At 36.1% G+C, this 16,087-nt stretch overlaps 3 protein-coding genes across 4 annotated transcripts in view; 1 reads left to right on the forward strand and 2 right to left on the reverse strand.

Annotated features, from left to right (window-relative positions):
• slc4a4a (solute carrier family 4 member 4a) overlaps positions 1–959 on the reverse strand; it is a 49,414-nt gene extending 48,455 nt beyond the window's left edge. For both annotated transcript variants that reach the window (XM_043243888.1, XM_043243886.1), the window contains exon 1: positions 628–959. In XM_043243888.1, coding sequence (XP_043099823.1) covers positions 628–644 — 17 coding nt within the window. In that variant the 5' untranslated portion in view covers positions 645–959. The remainder of the gene's footprint in view (positions 1–627) is intronic.
• A 4,019-nt stretch (positions 960–4,978) lies between these two features.
• On the reverse strand, positions 4,979–7,867 carry ifngr2 (interferon gamma receptor 2). Its single transcript, XM_043244487.1, has 7 exons — positions 7,548–7,867; positions 7,313–7,433; positions 6,908–7,068; positions 6,662–6,816; positions 6,417–6,564; positions 6,069–6,229; positions 4,979–5,820 (listed from the first exon to the last, which is right to left on the reverse strand). Exons 1-7 carry the CDS (start codon positions 7,597–7,599, stop codon positions 5,713–5,715), a joined length of 906 nt encoding a protein of 301 aa, XP_043100422.1. The 5' UTR covers positions 7,600–7,867; the 3' UTR covers positions 4,979–5,712.
• A 288-nt stretch (positions 7,868–8,155) lies between these two features.
• polk (polymerase (DNA directed) kappa) lies at positions 8,156–15,995 on the forward strand. The gene is given in 15 exon segments (XM_043244486.1): positions 8,156–9,110; positions 9,469–9,538; positions 9,541–9,587; positions 10,035–10,187; positions 10,266–10,397; positions 10,472–10,616; positions 11,181–11,378; positions 11,466–11,590; positions 11,667–11,833; positions 11,937–11,969; positions 12,086–12,182; positions 12,486–12,657; positions 13,513–14,589; positions 14,923–14,974; positions 15,331–15,995. Coding segments are annotated over 15 exon segments (2,763 nt in total). The 5' UTR covers positions 8,156–8,918; the 3' UTR covers positions 15,434–15,995.
• The last annotated feature ends 92 nt before the right edge of the window (positions 15,996–16,087 follow it).

Below are 16,087 nucleotides of genomic sequence, written 5' to 3' on the forward strand. Positions count from 1 at the left end.
ATTTGCCTATGTTTGGATGCAGAACACATCACATGCGAATATACATATTGACATAAATGAAACCGCTTCCATTAGTTTCTATTCTGAACTGTCACCAGTTTGAAAGTCTAAAGGTGTTGATGAATTAGCCAAGTTTTGCATGTGGCGTTTCTAGTTATTAATAACCAATAACGACATTATCCAAATATCTAACAGTATGTCTTGCATGATGGAGTTGGCATGACCTGCTTTAGCAGAGATCATGAGTCATCAATTACTTTAAACATCAATTACTTAAAATGACAAAAAAATAAATAAATAATAATAATAATAATAATAATTCTCCAGAGGTTGTGATGCTTTTGAACTCACAGCAAGTGAAATATAGAAAGATTATCTAATTTTATAAAAGCTTTCATAAATAATATGGCAATGCTGACAAAAAGCAGGGACGCAAACAAGGCTACTGTAAATTGTGGGATGCGTTTTGTCCCATGTCTAAAGACTCTTTATATATTATTGTATATTCAGTGTCTGTTGTTGCAGGGGGTGTTCAGATGCTATTCCACTGTGATCTGGATGAGACTTGTTAACTATAATCCGGATCACAGAACAGATAAACACAGGAATGGGGTTTGGGGCTCTTACCTCTTACTGCCGCTCATTTTGTGAAGTTGTATCGCTGATAATGTATTCCAGTGGTTTGCTGCTTCAGTCCAGCGCTATCAACGAAAGCACCGCAACGCCAACCGTTTCAGCTGTTCATTTAGCTGCCGCGCGCTCCCAAAAGACTTTAACTCCTCGTGAATAAAACGAGTAAGCTACGCTACTTTTTCTACTAACAAAAGGAAAAAAGTGACAGAAAGTAAATCTAAAACACCTCCCGTCCCGTCCGAGCGTGCTCGCGTGTGACAGATAGCGCGCGTCTGCTGAAGCAGCAGAACGACTGGACGCTTCAAATCGCGCCTTTCATTTATTACCAGCCGCTGCCGGGCGCGTCACGGCGAGAGTGGGAGGTCAAAAAGTTGCGCTAAACGCGCGTCTACCTCCGGTAAGATGACACTGACGCCGATTTCTCTTTGAAACGGCAATTCGTTAACTTGAAACGCGCGCCTCAGAGCGTAAACGCGGGCAGCCCGCGTAACTACTTCAACGCGCGCTCGCGTGACCAACGGCTCCGAAAGTGGATCCAAAAGTTGGTCCGCGGGATGAGAACAGGTGCTCCGCGCGCACCTTGCGCGAGACACAGCGACGCCTCCCGTGGAAATCTCACACCGACAGCACGTTTACTCGAACACACGCGTTACGTGAAGTGAAGAAAGTGTACATAGACCAAGTTATGTTAAAGGCCTATGGTATATTTCTTCCATAAGCATTTGAGCTAGATTAAAAAGAAACAATATGCCACTTAAACACTCGTGTTGTAGCTGTTCATATGTTAGATGATGTAGACTAATGGCACATGCTATATGTTTTTCTTTCTTTCTTTCTTTCTTTCTTTCTTTCTTTCTTTCTTTCTTTCCACACTTATTTAAGCCTAATGTGTCTGAATCACAGAATCCATAGGCATAATGGTTTTCATACTGTACAATATATATAATATATATAATTTATACTGCTTTTGTTTTTGATTTGAAAGAATTTTAACTGTAGGCTTCATCGATGTTGTGTAGTTTCCTAGCTCTGCTTGCTAAAGTTTATATTTTATGATGGCATGAAGTTTCAACTGGCTCGTCTGGTGAGGTATTTTTGATGTTTCACGCGGAGTGGAGTGCAATCTATGCTGTTTTTCTATTTTCTGTCTATCTTTTATGTTTTCCTTCTCAGACATATAAGACAAGTGCACTCATCTTCTCACCTTGAGGCACGAAAGAAATACACAGACAGGCAAGAGAGTGAGAGGGCTCTTGTCTTTGACTCCAGGGAGCTTGTGTCACCTAAACGCTGCTGTGTTTCGCCTTAGAGTTATATAACTGCCTGCGGGAAGATTCCAGTAAGCTCTCAAAATAATACGTCCAATTGTTAAAACCATCAGCACGCCATTAACCAAACACGTCGTGACAAATCATGAACTCAAAAACCATCAACTTCATCACAAAACAATGAAAGCGCTCGAACTCGACGTGTTTAAAGGCTTACATTTTTTAAAGCTGTTTGAGTCTGCTCATGTCCACTACATAAATCACTGGTTGCCATCGTCTTCTTAGTTTGAAAGTCCATTCCGATAACAAATATATCTAAGATCATCATAAATAGATAAGAATTTATACCTACGTTATAATGTGGTCTGCTGCTTAAGAATATGTTTTGATGCTCAAATATTTAACCGTGGGTTGCGTTTTTGCTAAAGACATGCATAAGATTTGTTTTTTTTTTTATTTGTTTTTTTTTTTTTTTTTACATATTTGTTTGTTTGTATTTGTAGTTATTTGATCAAAATCAGAGTAAAACTGTGATATTGTTAAATGGTACAGCTATTTAGCAAAGAATTTCTATTTAATATGTTTGAAAATTTTATTTATTTCATATTCTATAATATGCTTCTCAAGAAACAGTTCTTTAAAAAAAACGTCATTTAAAAACGTTTTTCTGCTTAATATATGCATTTTTCCCTCTTTTTTAATTGTTATACGATTCAAAGAAAATTACATTACATACAACAGAATTTCTTAGAAACACACATAAGCACCATTATTAATGTCTTTACATTCAGTTATGAAAAAAAGTATACATCCTTACTAAAAGTAAATAAGAGTTATCTATATCTATATCTCCACTAGCAGTCAAAGATTTTTGAGCACTAAGATTTTTAATGTTTAAAGAATTCTCTTTTGCTAACCAAGCCTGGATTTATTTGATTCAAAGTACTGCAAAAAATGTGAAATATTTATACTATGTAAAATAACTGTTTTCTGTTTGAATATATTTTGAAATGTCATTTATTTCTGTGATTTAAAAGCTGAACTTTTAACATCGGTACTCTGGTCACATGATCCTTCAGAAATCATACTTATCTTTTGATTTGCTGCTCAAAAAAACACTTCTTCTTCTTATTATTATTTTGAAAACAGTAGTAGATTTTTGAAGAGTAGATTTTGTCAGGTTTCTTTGATGAATTATTATTTTGTAACATTAAATGTCTTTATCATCGCTTGTTATCAATTCAAAGCATCCTTACTAAAAAAAAATATTTACCCTCTATGTTTAAATTTCCATTTTATTAAATTTAAATGGTATAGTGTATAATTACAAAAGCTTTTATTTCCGAGTAAATGCTTTCTGTTCATAGAATTCTGAAAAACTGTGATAATTTTAACAATAACAGTAATGCTTCTTGAATGGCAAATTAGCATATTAGAATGATTTCTGGAGGATCATGTGACACTGAAGACCAGATTGATGATGAAACAAGAGGATTCAATCTTACAGGTTCATTTGACCATTTTTTGTGACTCCAAGCTATTGTTCACCTTCACCTTTTAAACCATCGACTTCTTTCCATGCTTGAAAAACTTTCTTGAGAGATCAACCTTTGCACACAAGAATGGTTTTATAAGACGCATAGTCCAAAGGTAACTAACTACATCAAAGTTGTTCTGCACATTAGCATAAAAGAGCAAAAAAACAACAACAATCAACCGCAAAACAGCTAAGAACAGCAGAAAGCGGTTTGTCCATCTTAGCTGGTCTTCCTGACTTTGTTCTAAGATGATCAGGCTGGGAGAGAGACTGGCCGTTGTGATAGAAATGTATTTAGTGTGCTTTATTTTTTACTTGACTGCATATGAAAGGCTTGCAAACCTTTGTCTTGCATACAGGAAGATAGTTCTTAGAACTGGTCTTAGCTCTCAGATCTCTTTTTCTAGTCATCTTCCGTCTGAGCAAAGACAGCTAGCAGCCTTAGCTGAGCATTTCTCTCTCTCACACAACAACTGAACACCGCATGCGTGCTCTGTGTATCTGTTGACTCACTCTGCATAAAACACTAAGAAAATAGTGCACTCAATAGTATACTTCAAGTCTTAACCAATAATTATGACTGCTTGGGTAAGTTAGCCCAAACCATCGACCAGACCAGCAAATTTTCTCATGCTGGCTTAATGCGCTTTTTCAGGATATTGATGCATGAAAATAATAAAGTCTTGGACAAATTTTTCAGTCTTTCTTAGGACGCAAACACCTGTCTGCCTGTAAGTATTTGAAGCCCTCTGTTCCTCACTGTGGGTCTGCACGCAGGCTTTTTAATAACATTCCTTTGATGGAGACATTGGGACAAAAGCTTCAGGAGGAACAGTTAAGGGGTTTAAGACTGTTTCTTGTCATCTCTAAAGCCGTCCAACACATTGCGTGCCGCTGGCACATTCTTTGCTTTAGCCTCATGCAATGATGGGATGTTCTGAGAAGAAAACAGGGAGAAAAAGTTTACAGTTCAGACTAAAACGGCTTTTCATTCCCAACTTTTATTAATAAACATGGTTTTTTTCTCATCGGGTACAGGATTAGAAAACCTACAAAAGGTTTATGAAGGGAAGATGAGAGCAACACTGTTTGGTACTTGTCGAGTACTGCCCCCTAGTGGCCAAAAACATTATTGCATGATACATCGTGTAATTGGGATAAATAACGCATAAGCATTAAAATAATTTTTATTTTTAATTTTTTTAAAATCACACATTGTTTTAGGAAATCTAATCCTCTTCGGCAACTTAATACAAAACGTGTATCATTTAAAACAGGTATTAAAAAGTAATTACCATTTACAAACAAGCAACTAACCTTTACATTCAGTCATGCAAAGAAAAATGTCTGATCTCTAGCTTGAACACAGAAAGCGCTTTTTCTCATTTAGCAGCAGTTTAAAAGAGACTTTACAAAACCAATATTATTCAACTAGACTATCACCTTTTTACATTCAGTCATAGCAACTACTAACTTGGCATAGTTTGTCAGTCGATGTGACAAATTAAGGCTTTCTTATGTTTTCTTGCATAGACATACAAACAAGCTGAACATTTTATTAAAAGCAACCCAGGTGATATGCTGTTATATTTTTTAAATTATGGCAACCAAATCATTTTCAATAAAAGACAATATATTAACCTACAAGACAAGATCAACCGAATTTTAAATAATAATAATAAAGTAATTCAATACTTAATACAAAATTGAGCACTTGTGTCTTGTGTTGTATAAGAGATGGGTTATTACAGGGAAAGAACATCAGAAGACAGGATGGAGTAATATTTAGTGCCAGACAAAAACAAGCAAATTAAATTAAGGTGACCTGCAATGTTTCTATATATTTAACCACATTTAAAAGGTTATGGGAAAGAATTGAATTATTTACACAACCCCTGCTTTCCCCATCCTAGACACTTGTACAGATGTAGATAGTGATTGTCCAATAACTGTTGCAGCAAGAAAAAATGATTGTATTTAGTGTTAATAGAGCTAGAAACGTCGAACACTGCCATCGAAAAACTAACACAAATAGCTGAAATGTGAAAAACATTTAAATACGGCAAGTAATAATATACCCTATACACTCAAACAATATATATAAATTTCTTCTTATCCAGAAACAGTATTCAACAAAAATTTTGACTTACAATTCGTATGCACGGTCTGTTAGTGAAGTGAAAAGTATATTATTTGCCAAAAAGTAAATAAACAAAAAATATGCACAAAGATGCAGACGACAAAGTTTTTTCTTGTTCCTCTTCTCTGCCTTTTTCACTCCACACGGTCGTCCTTTATTACTGTGATCATGTCATATGATCGTAAACTTTGACTGCTGGGACTCGGACATGCTTGAAGCGGAAATTCCCCGGAGATAAAAAACTACACATACAAGGAAAGAAAATATAACTCTTTTAATAAAAATAATAATAATAATAATAATAATAATAATAATAATTACAAAATCTTCTTTCAAATCTCACACTAGCTGATGCACGGCCGTTTAAGAGTGGCTTAAAACAAATTACTTTTGACAACTCATTTTTTTAGAATTTGTCATATTAATAGTTCCTACTCAGGTACTTTACTTTATCTCAGTAAAACGATCGTACTAAAACATGGATGTGTACCTCTCGATAGTGGTCTGGAATTTCCAGGCGAAGTGGCTGCAACAACTGTTTGAGCTTTTTGTGGTGTTTAAAAAGCAGAAAGATGCAGACCCCGCACATGACCGTGACTAGAAATGACATTATTATGCTAAAGATTAAGGCACGGCTCTTTATTGCTTCAGCTGCACAGGAAAAAAAAAAAGAATGAAAGAGCAAGAAGCATCATTAATTATCGTTAAAAAGCAAAAATGATTTATTGCAGCGTGCAATTCATTTGAGCATCTGATGAAAAGCTGACTAATATCTTGTTTAAAGACACAAACCATGAGAGTCATAGCAGTTTGTAATAAATAAGTGAATAAGACTTACGCGTTTCCGGGATGATTGCACAAATTTGATTGCTAATATTTCCATAAGGCTTTTCGTAGAGCGAATACTGGACCTGGAAGCAGTAGTTTTGCCCCGATTCCAGATTAAAAATGTGTTCATTCTTGCTTCTTGTAATAATAAACCGCGCCTGAAGGATTAAAAGCTCACGTCAGCTTTACAATACACCCTCTTATAGAAACACGGCGAACGAGCAAACCGTTCATTTAACTCAGGACGCAACAGACCTCCGAGTATTTTCCGTTATTCACTTTCCAGAAGGAGACGTTAAACGCCACATGTTCTCCGTCTTCTTTCTCCAAGCTCTCGTCCACGTGTGCCAAGGTCAGATACACCATTTCGGGTTTCACAGACAGTTTCAACACAGGAACGCAGGAGTCGGCTGTGAAATAGGACAAACAAAGAAACACGCATAAGTTACGCCAAGCATCGGTTTGTTCATTCGTCTGAAACGGAGGTAAAGCGCTTCTTACTGTTTGCACACTGGACTGGTTTTGAATACTGCCACTCCGAGACGTCGCTTCCTTTCTCTGCACGCACTCGAAACACGGCTCCATTAAATTTAGGAGTGATACGAAATTTTAACTCTGTCCCGTTGTGGCTTGTGACGTTGTACCACTCGTCATCCGTTTCTCTAAAATCAGTGTGAGAGCAGAGGGAATGTTAGGAAGGGGGTGCCAAGCAAAACATGTTGTCAGGTTGTGATGAGACTGTGTTATAAGGTGGCCTCCATTGGTCACCATTCGCTTGCACTGTGCGGAAAAAGAGCCACTCAAATGGAAAGGTGACTGGCATATTGTCAGATATAAAACATTGTAAGTGTTTGCAACAACATGAGGGTGAGAAAATGAACTATCCCTTTAACACTGCATACTTACGAGGCAGGTTTATACTGCAGTGAATACAGGAAACCGTCATCGTCGTCTGGAGGCTTCTTCCACTGAAGATTTGATGGGACTATCTTGACGTCCTGAGGCGGATTTATGGAGAAGGCCCCCTCTGAAATAAAACAGACAGGCGGTATTCTGTGTTATGGACATGAAATTAATTATTTAAATATTAGAGTTACCGCAACTGCTGCAGTTCCACGCATCGCGCCTTTCGTGTTCTTACCTATGTTGATCAACAGCGTCAAGACCACTCTCACGCAAATGTGGCGGATCATTCCGTCGATTTTTAATCCGTGTCTTTCGCCGCGAAATCAGCCATAGCTGGCTTTCTTGAGGAAACACGCGAGTTCCTCTTACGCTAAACAAAGTAAACGTTGCGTAATTTGTCCAGTTTGAGACTCACGCCGTACATTTAAACCACAAACGTACCTGTTAAAACCAATAACATCGTCAAAGCACAGTCTACTATATTTGTAGGGACAACTCTGATTTGTGAGAGTTATGTTACGGTAAGTCACCGATAAAGAGATACAGATCCTCTTTCACACGCCTACTCGTTGCTGAAGAGGAAGTGTTGGTAGTCGCGTAATATCGCGAGAGTCGCAATTGCTGCTACTACTAATGGGGGTAAGGTCACGATTTTAGACTCAAAACAAGCACAGCAAACTGTGTCCTCTTCCCGAAATCTCATTCAAGGCGATGGCGCAAATTACTCTGGAAATTACTCGCTATAGATAAAATGTCATAATGAACTCTCGCGAGTTATTGGCCGCTAGCCAAAAGCGAAACTAAAATCACGTGTTTCGAAAATTTGTATTACCACTTGTTTAGTTGTTTTCTGTTTCTGTGAAGAATATGTTTTTAAAAATATATATATATATTTTATTTTATTTTAAGTCACTGTATAAACATATCCTATCATAAAGTCGACCAAAAATAAATAAATATAGCACACACGACCTACTTTTGTCACAATAGAGTATGGTATATAGCTTTTTTTTTTTTTTTTTTTGATGCACAACTCATGAAACTAAAATGATAAAAGCATTGCAATTATTAGCTATTGCAACTAATACGTTTTACACATTTATAACATTTATCAAAAGACGTATTTGTCATAACATCTTAGAGAATTATTCTTGTCAGAAAGCAAGTTAGTAAACCAACTGATGTGCTTATAAGTATGAAGTTAGCTTGGCTTAATTTAAGTTTACTTCTAAATTGCAACTTCTATTCCAGTACAGCAGGTGGCGATGTAGACTTCCACTCCGGATACGCTGCTCTTCAAGAACAAGCCGTTCAAATGCGCAGTTGACTCGACGGGAAGTTATTCTAGTTTTTAGTTTACAACATTGTAGGTTCTTGCGAATGTGTCTTTTACAATTACAGCATGCTACCAAAAGACAATTAAGTAACTTTTCGTTAATACCAAATTCTTAAATATTAGTATCTGTTTATTCTATATTCATCCAACCAAAAAGCACAGGGGAAAATAAATCATTATTTTGCCTGTTGTCGGAATAACTTCCGAGCTTCCGTTACAGTCAGTTAACGTTACTGGGTTACGGGTTTTAATTTGGCTCCGTCCATAAGGATGAACCAAACCAGCCAAAGTAAAGCGGGTGAAAGTGAAAGTATACAGAAGATGGAGAATCATCACAATCAGCCTGAGAGCAGCAGCTCTGGAGCGGATCTTCTTTCCAGGATGGCTCTCAATGATAACAAAGCTGGCATGGAGGGGCTGGACAGAGACAGGATCAACAAGATCATTCTGGAAACCTCCAAGGTTTGCACAGCTATTCATTTACTTGCGTTGCGCAATATTATACCCACATATTTAGGCTGTAGGCTATGAATGTTTTTATGAAGTGTAGCCTTTGTCAGGGGTTTTCAGTCTTGTAGGTGCCATTGATGTATGATAGTGCTGTACTGTAATTATTCACATTTTTTTCTATAATATATATATATATATATATATATATATATATATATATATATATATATATATATATATATTATATATTAAATATGTGTGTAATTGTTATATATTAAGTATAGGAAGATTCGGTGCAAGACAGTGTTTACACAGCTTGTCAATTACCTATTATTCAGCAGAACAAAAAAAACATTATTTTTAATGACAGGGATCAAAATTTTATGAGAATGAACTGAAGAAGGAGCAGCAGGTGAATCAGCGCATTGAAAAGATGATGGAGCAAAAGCAAGAATCACGAAAGAACAGCTGAAGCAAGCGCAGTCAGAGGTAACTGTAATAATTAATTAATAATTATAAGTAATAATTCTGTCTTGAATGTTTTGATTTTTTCACAAATTACCTGTGTCCTTTTTATTACTATAATGTAAAAAACATCACATTATCACCATTGTATTTAAAATAAAATCATACATTATTTAAATCCAAAGCTTTCAAAGTATTGATGCATCGTGGTTAATTGATATTGATATTACTTCAAAAATAATTAATGTTTTACAACGTTTTTGATGACATTAACAAATTCTGAAATGTGATAGCGGGGGCTGCTTTGATGTCATAAAAAATGGCCCACCTTAATGGTCCTAAAATAAGCTGTATTGTCTTTATTCAAAGTATAAACTGGAGTGAAACATGACCTGGACAATGCATTAATATTAGGACTCCTTTTCTCAGCTGATCAGGTAGAACTGTTATTTAAGGGTTTTGATGCCACAGGTGAACACGCTGACGTGTGAACTGGAGAAGAGTCGAGAGCTGGGCCGCGTGATAGTTCATGTAGACATGGATGCGTTCTATGCTGCTGTAGAAATGAGAGACTGTCCGGAGCTGAAGGACAAACCGATGGCAGTGGGATCCATGAGCATGCTGGTGAGAATCTGAAATAAACCTCCCAGAGCATTGTCTCAAATCTACAATGCCGACATATTAAATCATTCTCATTTTCAGTCAACCTCCAATTACCATGCTAGGAGGTTTGGTGTCCGTGCTGCCATGCCAGGGTTCATTGCTAAGAAGCTCTGTCCGAATCTTGTCATTGTGCCCACTAACTTTGACAAATACCGAGCAGTGAGTGCCCAGGTATGTCGTTACGTAGTCCTACATTATTAAGTAGTCATCGCTATGGTTTTTTAATGCTTGGCTCTGTTTTAAAGGTAAGGGAAATATTTTCCGAATATGACCCTCATTTCATGCCTATGAGTCTGGACGAGGCTTATCTGGACATCACTGAGCACCTGGAGCAGCGGCAGCACTGGCCAGAGACCAAGCGAACATATTACATCTGTGATGCTAAAACAGGTGCATTACTATAGTCTGTTGTGTAGTGCAGGTGTTTTCAAGCTAAAGGGACCATGTTGAGAAAATGAATGTATATATATATATTTATATGTATGTATAAATATATGTATATATATGTATAATGAAAAAAACGTATAAAGCTTGAGCGTTGAGAGATAATTTGCTCAGTTGTTTTCAGCCTTCAGAATGTACATGCTGTGAGTATTGTATTTCAATAAAGTAATAAATAAAATATATTTTACAGTACTATAGAAAGTAGAAAACTGTTTGTGTAAATTTATAAACAAATTAGTTTCCAAATAATATTTCACTGACATTTATCTATAAATATATATGCTTTTTAAATTTTATAATGGGGGTCCCTAGCACAAGGATGATCATATTTGTGGCTTCATAACTTTAAGATTAAAAATCCCTGGGCTAGTTTTAGAAAGAGGTCAGATTTTCAAATATTATAATTTTTCCGTTGTGAAAGCATTGAAAATGAAAGTCTGTTTGTTTGTTTGTTTGTTTGTTTGTGATTATAGCAACTTGATTAATGTTCTTCGTTTTGGTCTTTTCCAGGGAATGATGCAGACAGGTCTGTGGCTGAATCTGAGAGAGATGGGCTGTCTCCTGTGCTGTTCGAGGACAGTCCCAGTTCCTCGCCCTCTCTCTCAGGGGCAGAAAGAAGAGCGGAGGTGTTTGGGACGAGTACAGAGGAAGCTGTGAGGGAGATGCGCTTCCGTATTCAGCAGAAAACATCTCTTACTGCCAGTGCAGGTGAGAGAATGGATGCTTTTACAATTAAAATGCAAACGTGAGCATACGCAGTCTAGTGTGCTGTTCCTTGTTTGTTCTCTCTTATAGGCATTGCCCCAAACATGATGCTTGCAAAAGTATGCAGTGATAAGAACAAACCTAACGGCCAGTACAGAATTCCTCCTGAGAGACAAGTTGTGATGGAGTTTGTGAAGGATCTTCCTGTCAGAAAGGTCGGTCTGACCTGTTTATCTGTAGCATCCTTATGCCTCATTACTGTGACTTAATATTATTGTATGTTTCTTCCAGGTGTCTGGTGTTGGAAAGGTTACTGAGAAGATGCTGGCTGCTTTGGGTATTGTCAACTGTGACCAACTGGGCCAGCAGATGGCGTTACTATCCCTGCTTTTTTCGGGAACGTCTTGGCATAATTTCCTTCACATATCTTTGGGTTTGGGCTCCACATGTATCGGGAGGTGTGGTTTTTTTTTGTTTTATTATTGTTACAGTGCCACATTTTTGCGTAGCAGTTTTTTGGGTTCAGAATAACAATTTCACATAGAAAAACTTTTGTTTCAGGGACTCTGAAAGAAAAAGCATGAGCACTGAGAGGTAATCTGTTCAAAGTCTTCGCCAAGTTTCAGATCCAAACATTTCTGGAAACTTGAATATTCTGTTTCCTTCAGTCCCTCCATTTATTTGAGTTATTTTTATTCACTCTTTTATAGGACATTTGGGGAGATGAGTGATTCAGAGGAGCAGTATTCCTTGTGCAGAGATCTCTGTCATGATTTAGCACAGGACCTTCAACGGGAAGGCCTTAAGGTACCTGGCCTTCAGAGCAAAAGTAGCTTTACTCATCATTATATTAAGTGTTGGAAATAGACAGCAGAAGTATCTTTTGATTGATAAATCTCAAATGCTTTGCTATGAACGTCAGCTTCATTATCATTGACAAGAGTGGCTTTTGCAGATGTTGGTTTGAAGATAAACATGTCTATATAACACATAGTTTGGAATGTGCAGAAACATGTCAGATATACTTCATAGACAGTTACTATAAATGTAAGCATGGAGAAATACTGAAGTCACTTCATAAGATGGACTGTATTTGTGTTTGTACTTTAGGGCAAAACTGTTACTTTGAAGCTGAAGAATGTCAAATTTGAAGTGAAGACCAAAGCCTTCACACTACAGTACGCTGTCTGCACTGAGGAGGAGATCTTTGCTGCTGCTAAGGAACTTCTCAGAGTTGAGATTGACAGCGTCAGCCCTCAGCCACTAAAACTGAGACTCATGGGTATATATTACACCTCATGTTATTCTCTAAATTGTTATCCATTATTTGTTAGAAATATTTGTGTGTGTGTGTAGTTGAAAATCTAGCATGAATTAGAGATGTAGAATGTAGTTATGCAGAATATTGCTTAATAAGTACTAACAAAACAGCCAAAATATATTAATAATATGCATGCCAATAAGAAACTAGTTAATAGTGAGAATTGGCCTGTGTTATCATGGATATCAAGGATGTATTTATCCAAAAATACAGTAAAACACTAATATCGTGTGAAATATCATAAATTTAAAATTGTGTTTTCTATTTCACCATATTTTAAAGTATAATTGATCATCCTTCAGAAATTGTTCTAATATGCTTAATATCTAATAACATTTAGTTTTTTATCAGTGTTGAAAACAAATCTGCATTTTAATATTATGGTGATGTTGTAATATTAGACCAATTCAATACAATTGCCAAATAAATATAGCTTAATTGTTTATAAAATAAATTCTTAAATAATTAAATAATTAATAATTATATTAATAATTAATATTTAATTAATTATAAATAATTAATTAAATAAAATCTTTATTTAATTTATATCAGATATATCAGCTTTATCAGTATTATTATTAGCTCAGTATTTGTGGCTTGAAATATTATTGTAGCATAGCATACATACCATGACTTTTTTTCTTTCTTTTTTTTTGGAAACTAAACGATAAACCATTGCACTAGTTGACATCATGAACAAAGACCATACAATCAAATACTTTTTTTTTCTTTCTGAAGCTAGCTTAGGTATGCTTATTTCAAATTCAGTTTCTGAAATTCTGAAATGCTAACGAAGAGATGTGTGGTTTGCAACAGGCGTTCGAGTGTCTGGCTTTATCAGCGCTGAAGATAAAAAGCCTCTTCAGAGGAGTATAATGGGATTCCTGCAGAAAGGTGGATCTGATTCAGGCAGTTTCACTCAGTGTGCTGGATCTGTGCTCAAAGCAGAAGAAGACAGTGATGGTGCCAGTTTCCTAAAGCCGCAGTCCACCGAGATGAAAGCACCTTCTGTGTCTGAGCAAAAACACAAATCTATAGCACCTCAGCAGCAATCGTTTTTTCAAAGAGCGCAGTTGAAAAGACTTCAGCAGCAGCAGGTACAAATGTCCGTCAGCGCTGGTACAGACACAACAAACAATAGTGCTAACGCAGCTGCTGCTACACAGACAGATCTACCAACAACAAACACCCTGTCAGACACAACATCAGCAAAAAGTTTGTCAAATACAAACTCAGGGACAGACTCAACAAGCTTCATAAACAGACCTGCAGTATTCAAGCCATCGTTTAAAATCTCAACCCAGGCGCTGCAGTTTCTCACCTGTCCTGTGTGCAACACGGAGATGAAGGATGTAAACCTTACAGCCTTCAACCACCATATTGATGAATGTCTGGGCAGTGCAGTGGGTAATGAACACACACATTTAGATGCGCCTATGGAACAGGAAGAGTTTGATAGCAAACCACCTCCATCAAGTTCAGAAAGCAAGACTCAAAAATCCTCAAGCCGCAATCCATCCCGTAGAGAAGAGAAGCCGTCCACGAGCAACTCTATGCCAATCACGGAAACTGATGACGACAGTGATTTCAAGACTCCATTTTTTAGTCACAGGACAAAAATAAATGGAAAGAGTTGTGTTATTTCTAAAAAGAAGATGCCTGTTTCTGAAGCATCACCCGCAACACACAGTCTTGAGGTTGCCACAGAGATGTCATCTGACTCGAAAGGCTCGTCTTTGACGTGTCCCGTGTGCAGTCAGCCGCAAAGCACCGACGACCTCGCTCTCTTCAACCGGCATGTGGATATGTGTCTCAACCAGGAAGTTCTGCTGGAGTTTAGAGAATCTCATCCTCCTGTGGGCCATTCAGATGAAGCAGCACTCAGGATACAAGGTCAGTGCAAATATAACCAATCAGGGGAAAAAAAAGAAAAGATAAATCAGTGCAATAAAAATATGTTGACATTTTAGTATAGGGACCAATTCTCACTATTAACTAGTTTCTTATTAGTATTAGTATTGTTATCATATTGGTTGTTTATTAGTACTTGTAAAGCATATAGTTTCCATGATTTACTAATTATTAATCAGTTTTATTATTATATTTATACATTCAAATATTAATATATTACAAACGTTAATGGTTTGTTAATAGTGAGAATTGGACCTTAAAATGAAGTGTGACCAAAAATAATTCAAGAAAATGATTATAATACCTTTTTTATAGGCCAACTGAAGGACCAGGGAAGAGTTTCTAAAGTGAGAGAAAAAAGCAAAAGGTATTTAACTGTGTTAAAGTCGAAAGTACAATATTGTTAGAACTGCATTTGAATGAACATAAATGTTCAAAAACTTAGGGTCAGTGAGATTTTTGTTAAATATATATATATATTTGAATGCTTTTATAGATAAATTATTTCAAAAGCCATTTATGTGTGTGTGTGTGTGTGTGTGTGTGTGTGTGTGTGTCTGAAGATAAAATATTTTAGAGTAGAAAAGCATTTTTTGAAACAGTTACTAAATGTATTTTTTTTTAATTATATTTGCGTGAGATACAAATCTCACCAGCCCTAAACTCTAACACTATTATATATTATTTTTGTGTCTTACTATATTTATGTATTCTCCATTACAGGCAGGGATCATCTCCTCTTCCTCCCTCCAAGAAAATCAAAGTGTTGAGCACAAAACACACAATCGACAAGTTCTTCAAAAGTAATTCCAGACAGAAAGTCTAATTCTTTTACAAATCCAGAGAGATAAACATGTTGTTTTATTTAAGAAGAGACTTCATAATCCATTTTGCTTTGGGTTCACTTCAGGGAATATGTTGATGGAACAAGGAAGAAATATGGTGTAGAACATCAGGTGTTTAATAAGATGATTTTTGATAAGCTATGTTTCAGATGATACTTTGACACAAAGCTGAAAAACTGCTTAGGTATATATTTTTTGGTTTTATTGAAATGTGTATTTGTATGGTGGAAAAATGCTTCACATTGTGCTTCAAATTAATGCTAATGTTTATGTAGATCATTGATGTTACATGTTTGTACATGTACATATATATGTGAAGGAAAGGCTAAAATATGTTTAAATAATATTATTATATGCATCAATAGAAATAAGCATTTAATTTTGTATGGTTATCGTAAAGCACTTTATAAACCATGACTTAAGCTTACCATCTAAATTATACAGATATACCAAATTAATGTAAGTATTATAATTGATCAATTTTACATGTACAGTATTTATCTAATTTGCACAAAAAAATTAAATAAAATGAACAAAACATTGCTCTTTTAATCAAATTTATTGCTTTTGTTTTGATATGGAAGTATATGAGAGCGTTTTGTCTTTGTTTTGAAGCCATTTAAACAGCTTTGCTC

This window comes from Puntigrus tetrazona, chromosome 7, assembly GCF_018831695.1.
Source record: "Puntigrus tetrazona isolate hp1 chromosome 7, ASM1883169v1, whole genome shotgun sequence".
Classification (NCBI taxonomy): Eukaryota; Metazoa; Chordata; class Actinopteri; order Cypriniformes; family Cyprinidae; genus Puntigrus; species Puntigrus tetrazona.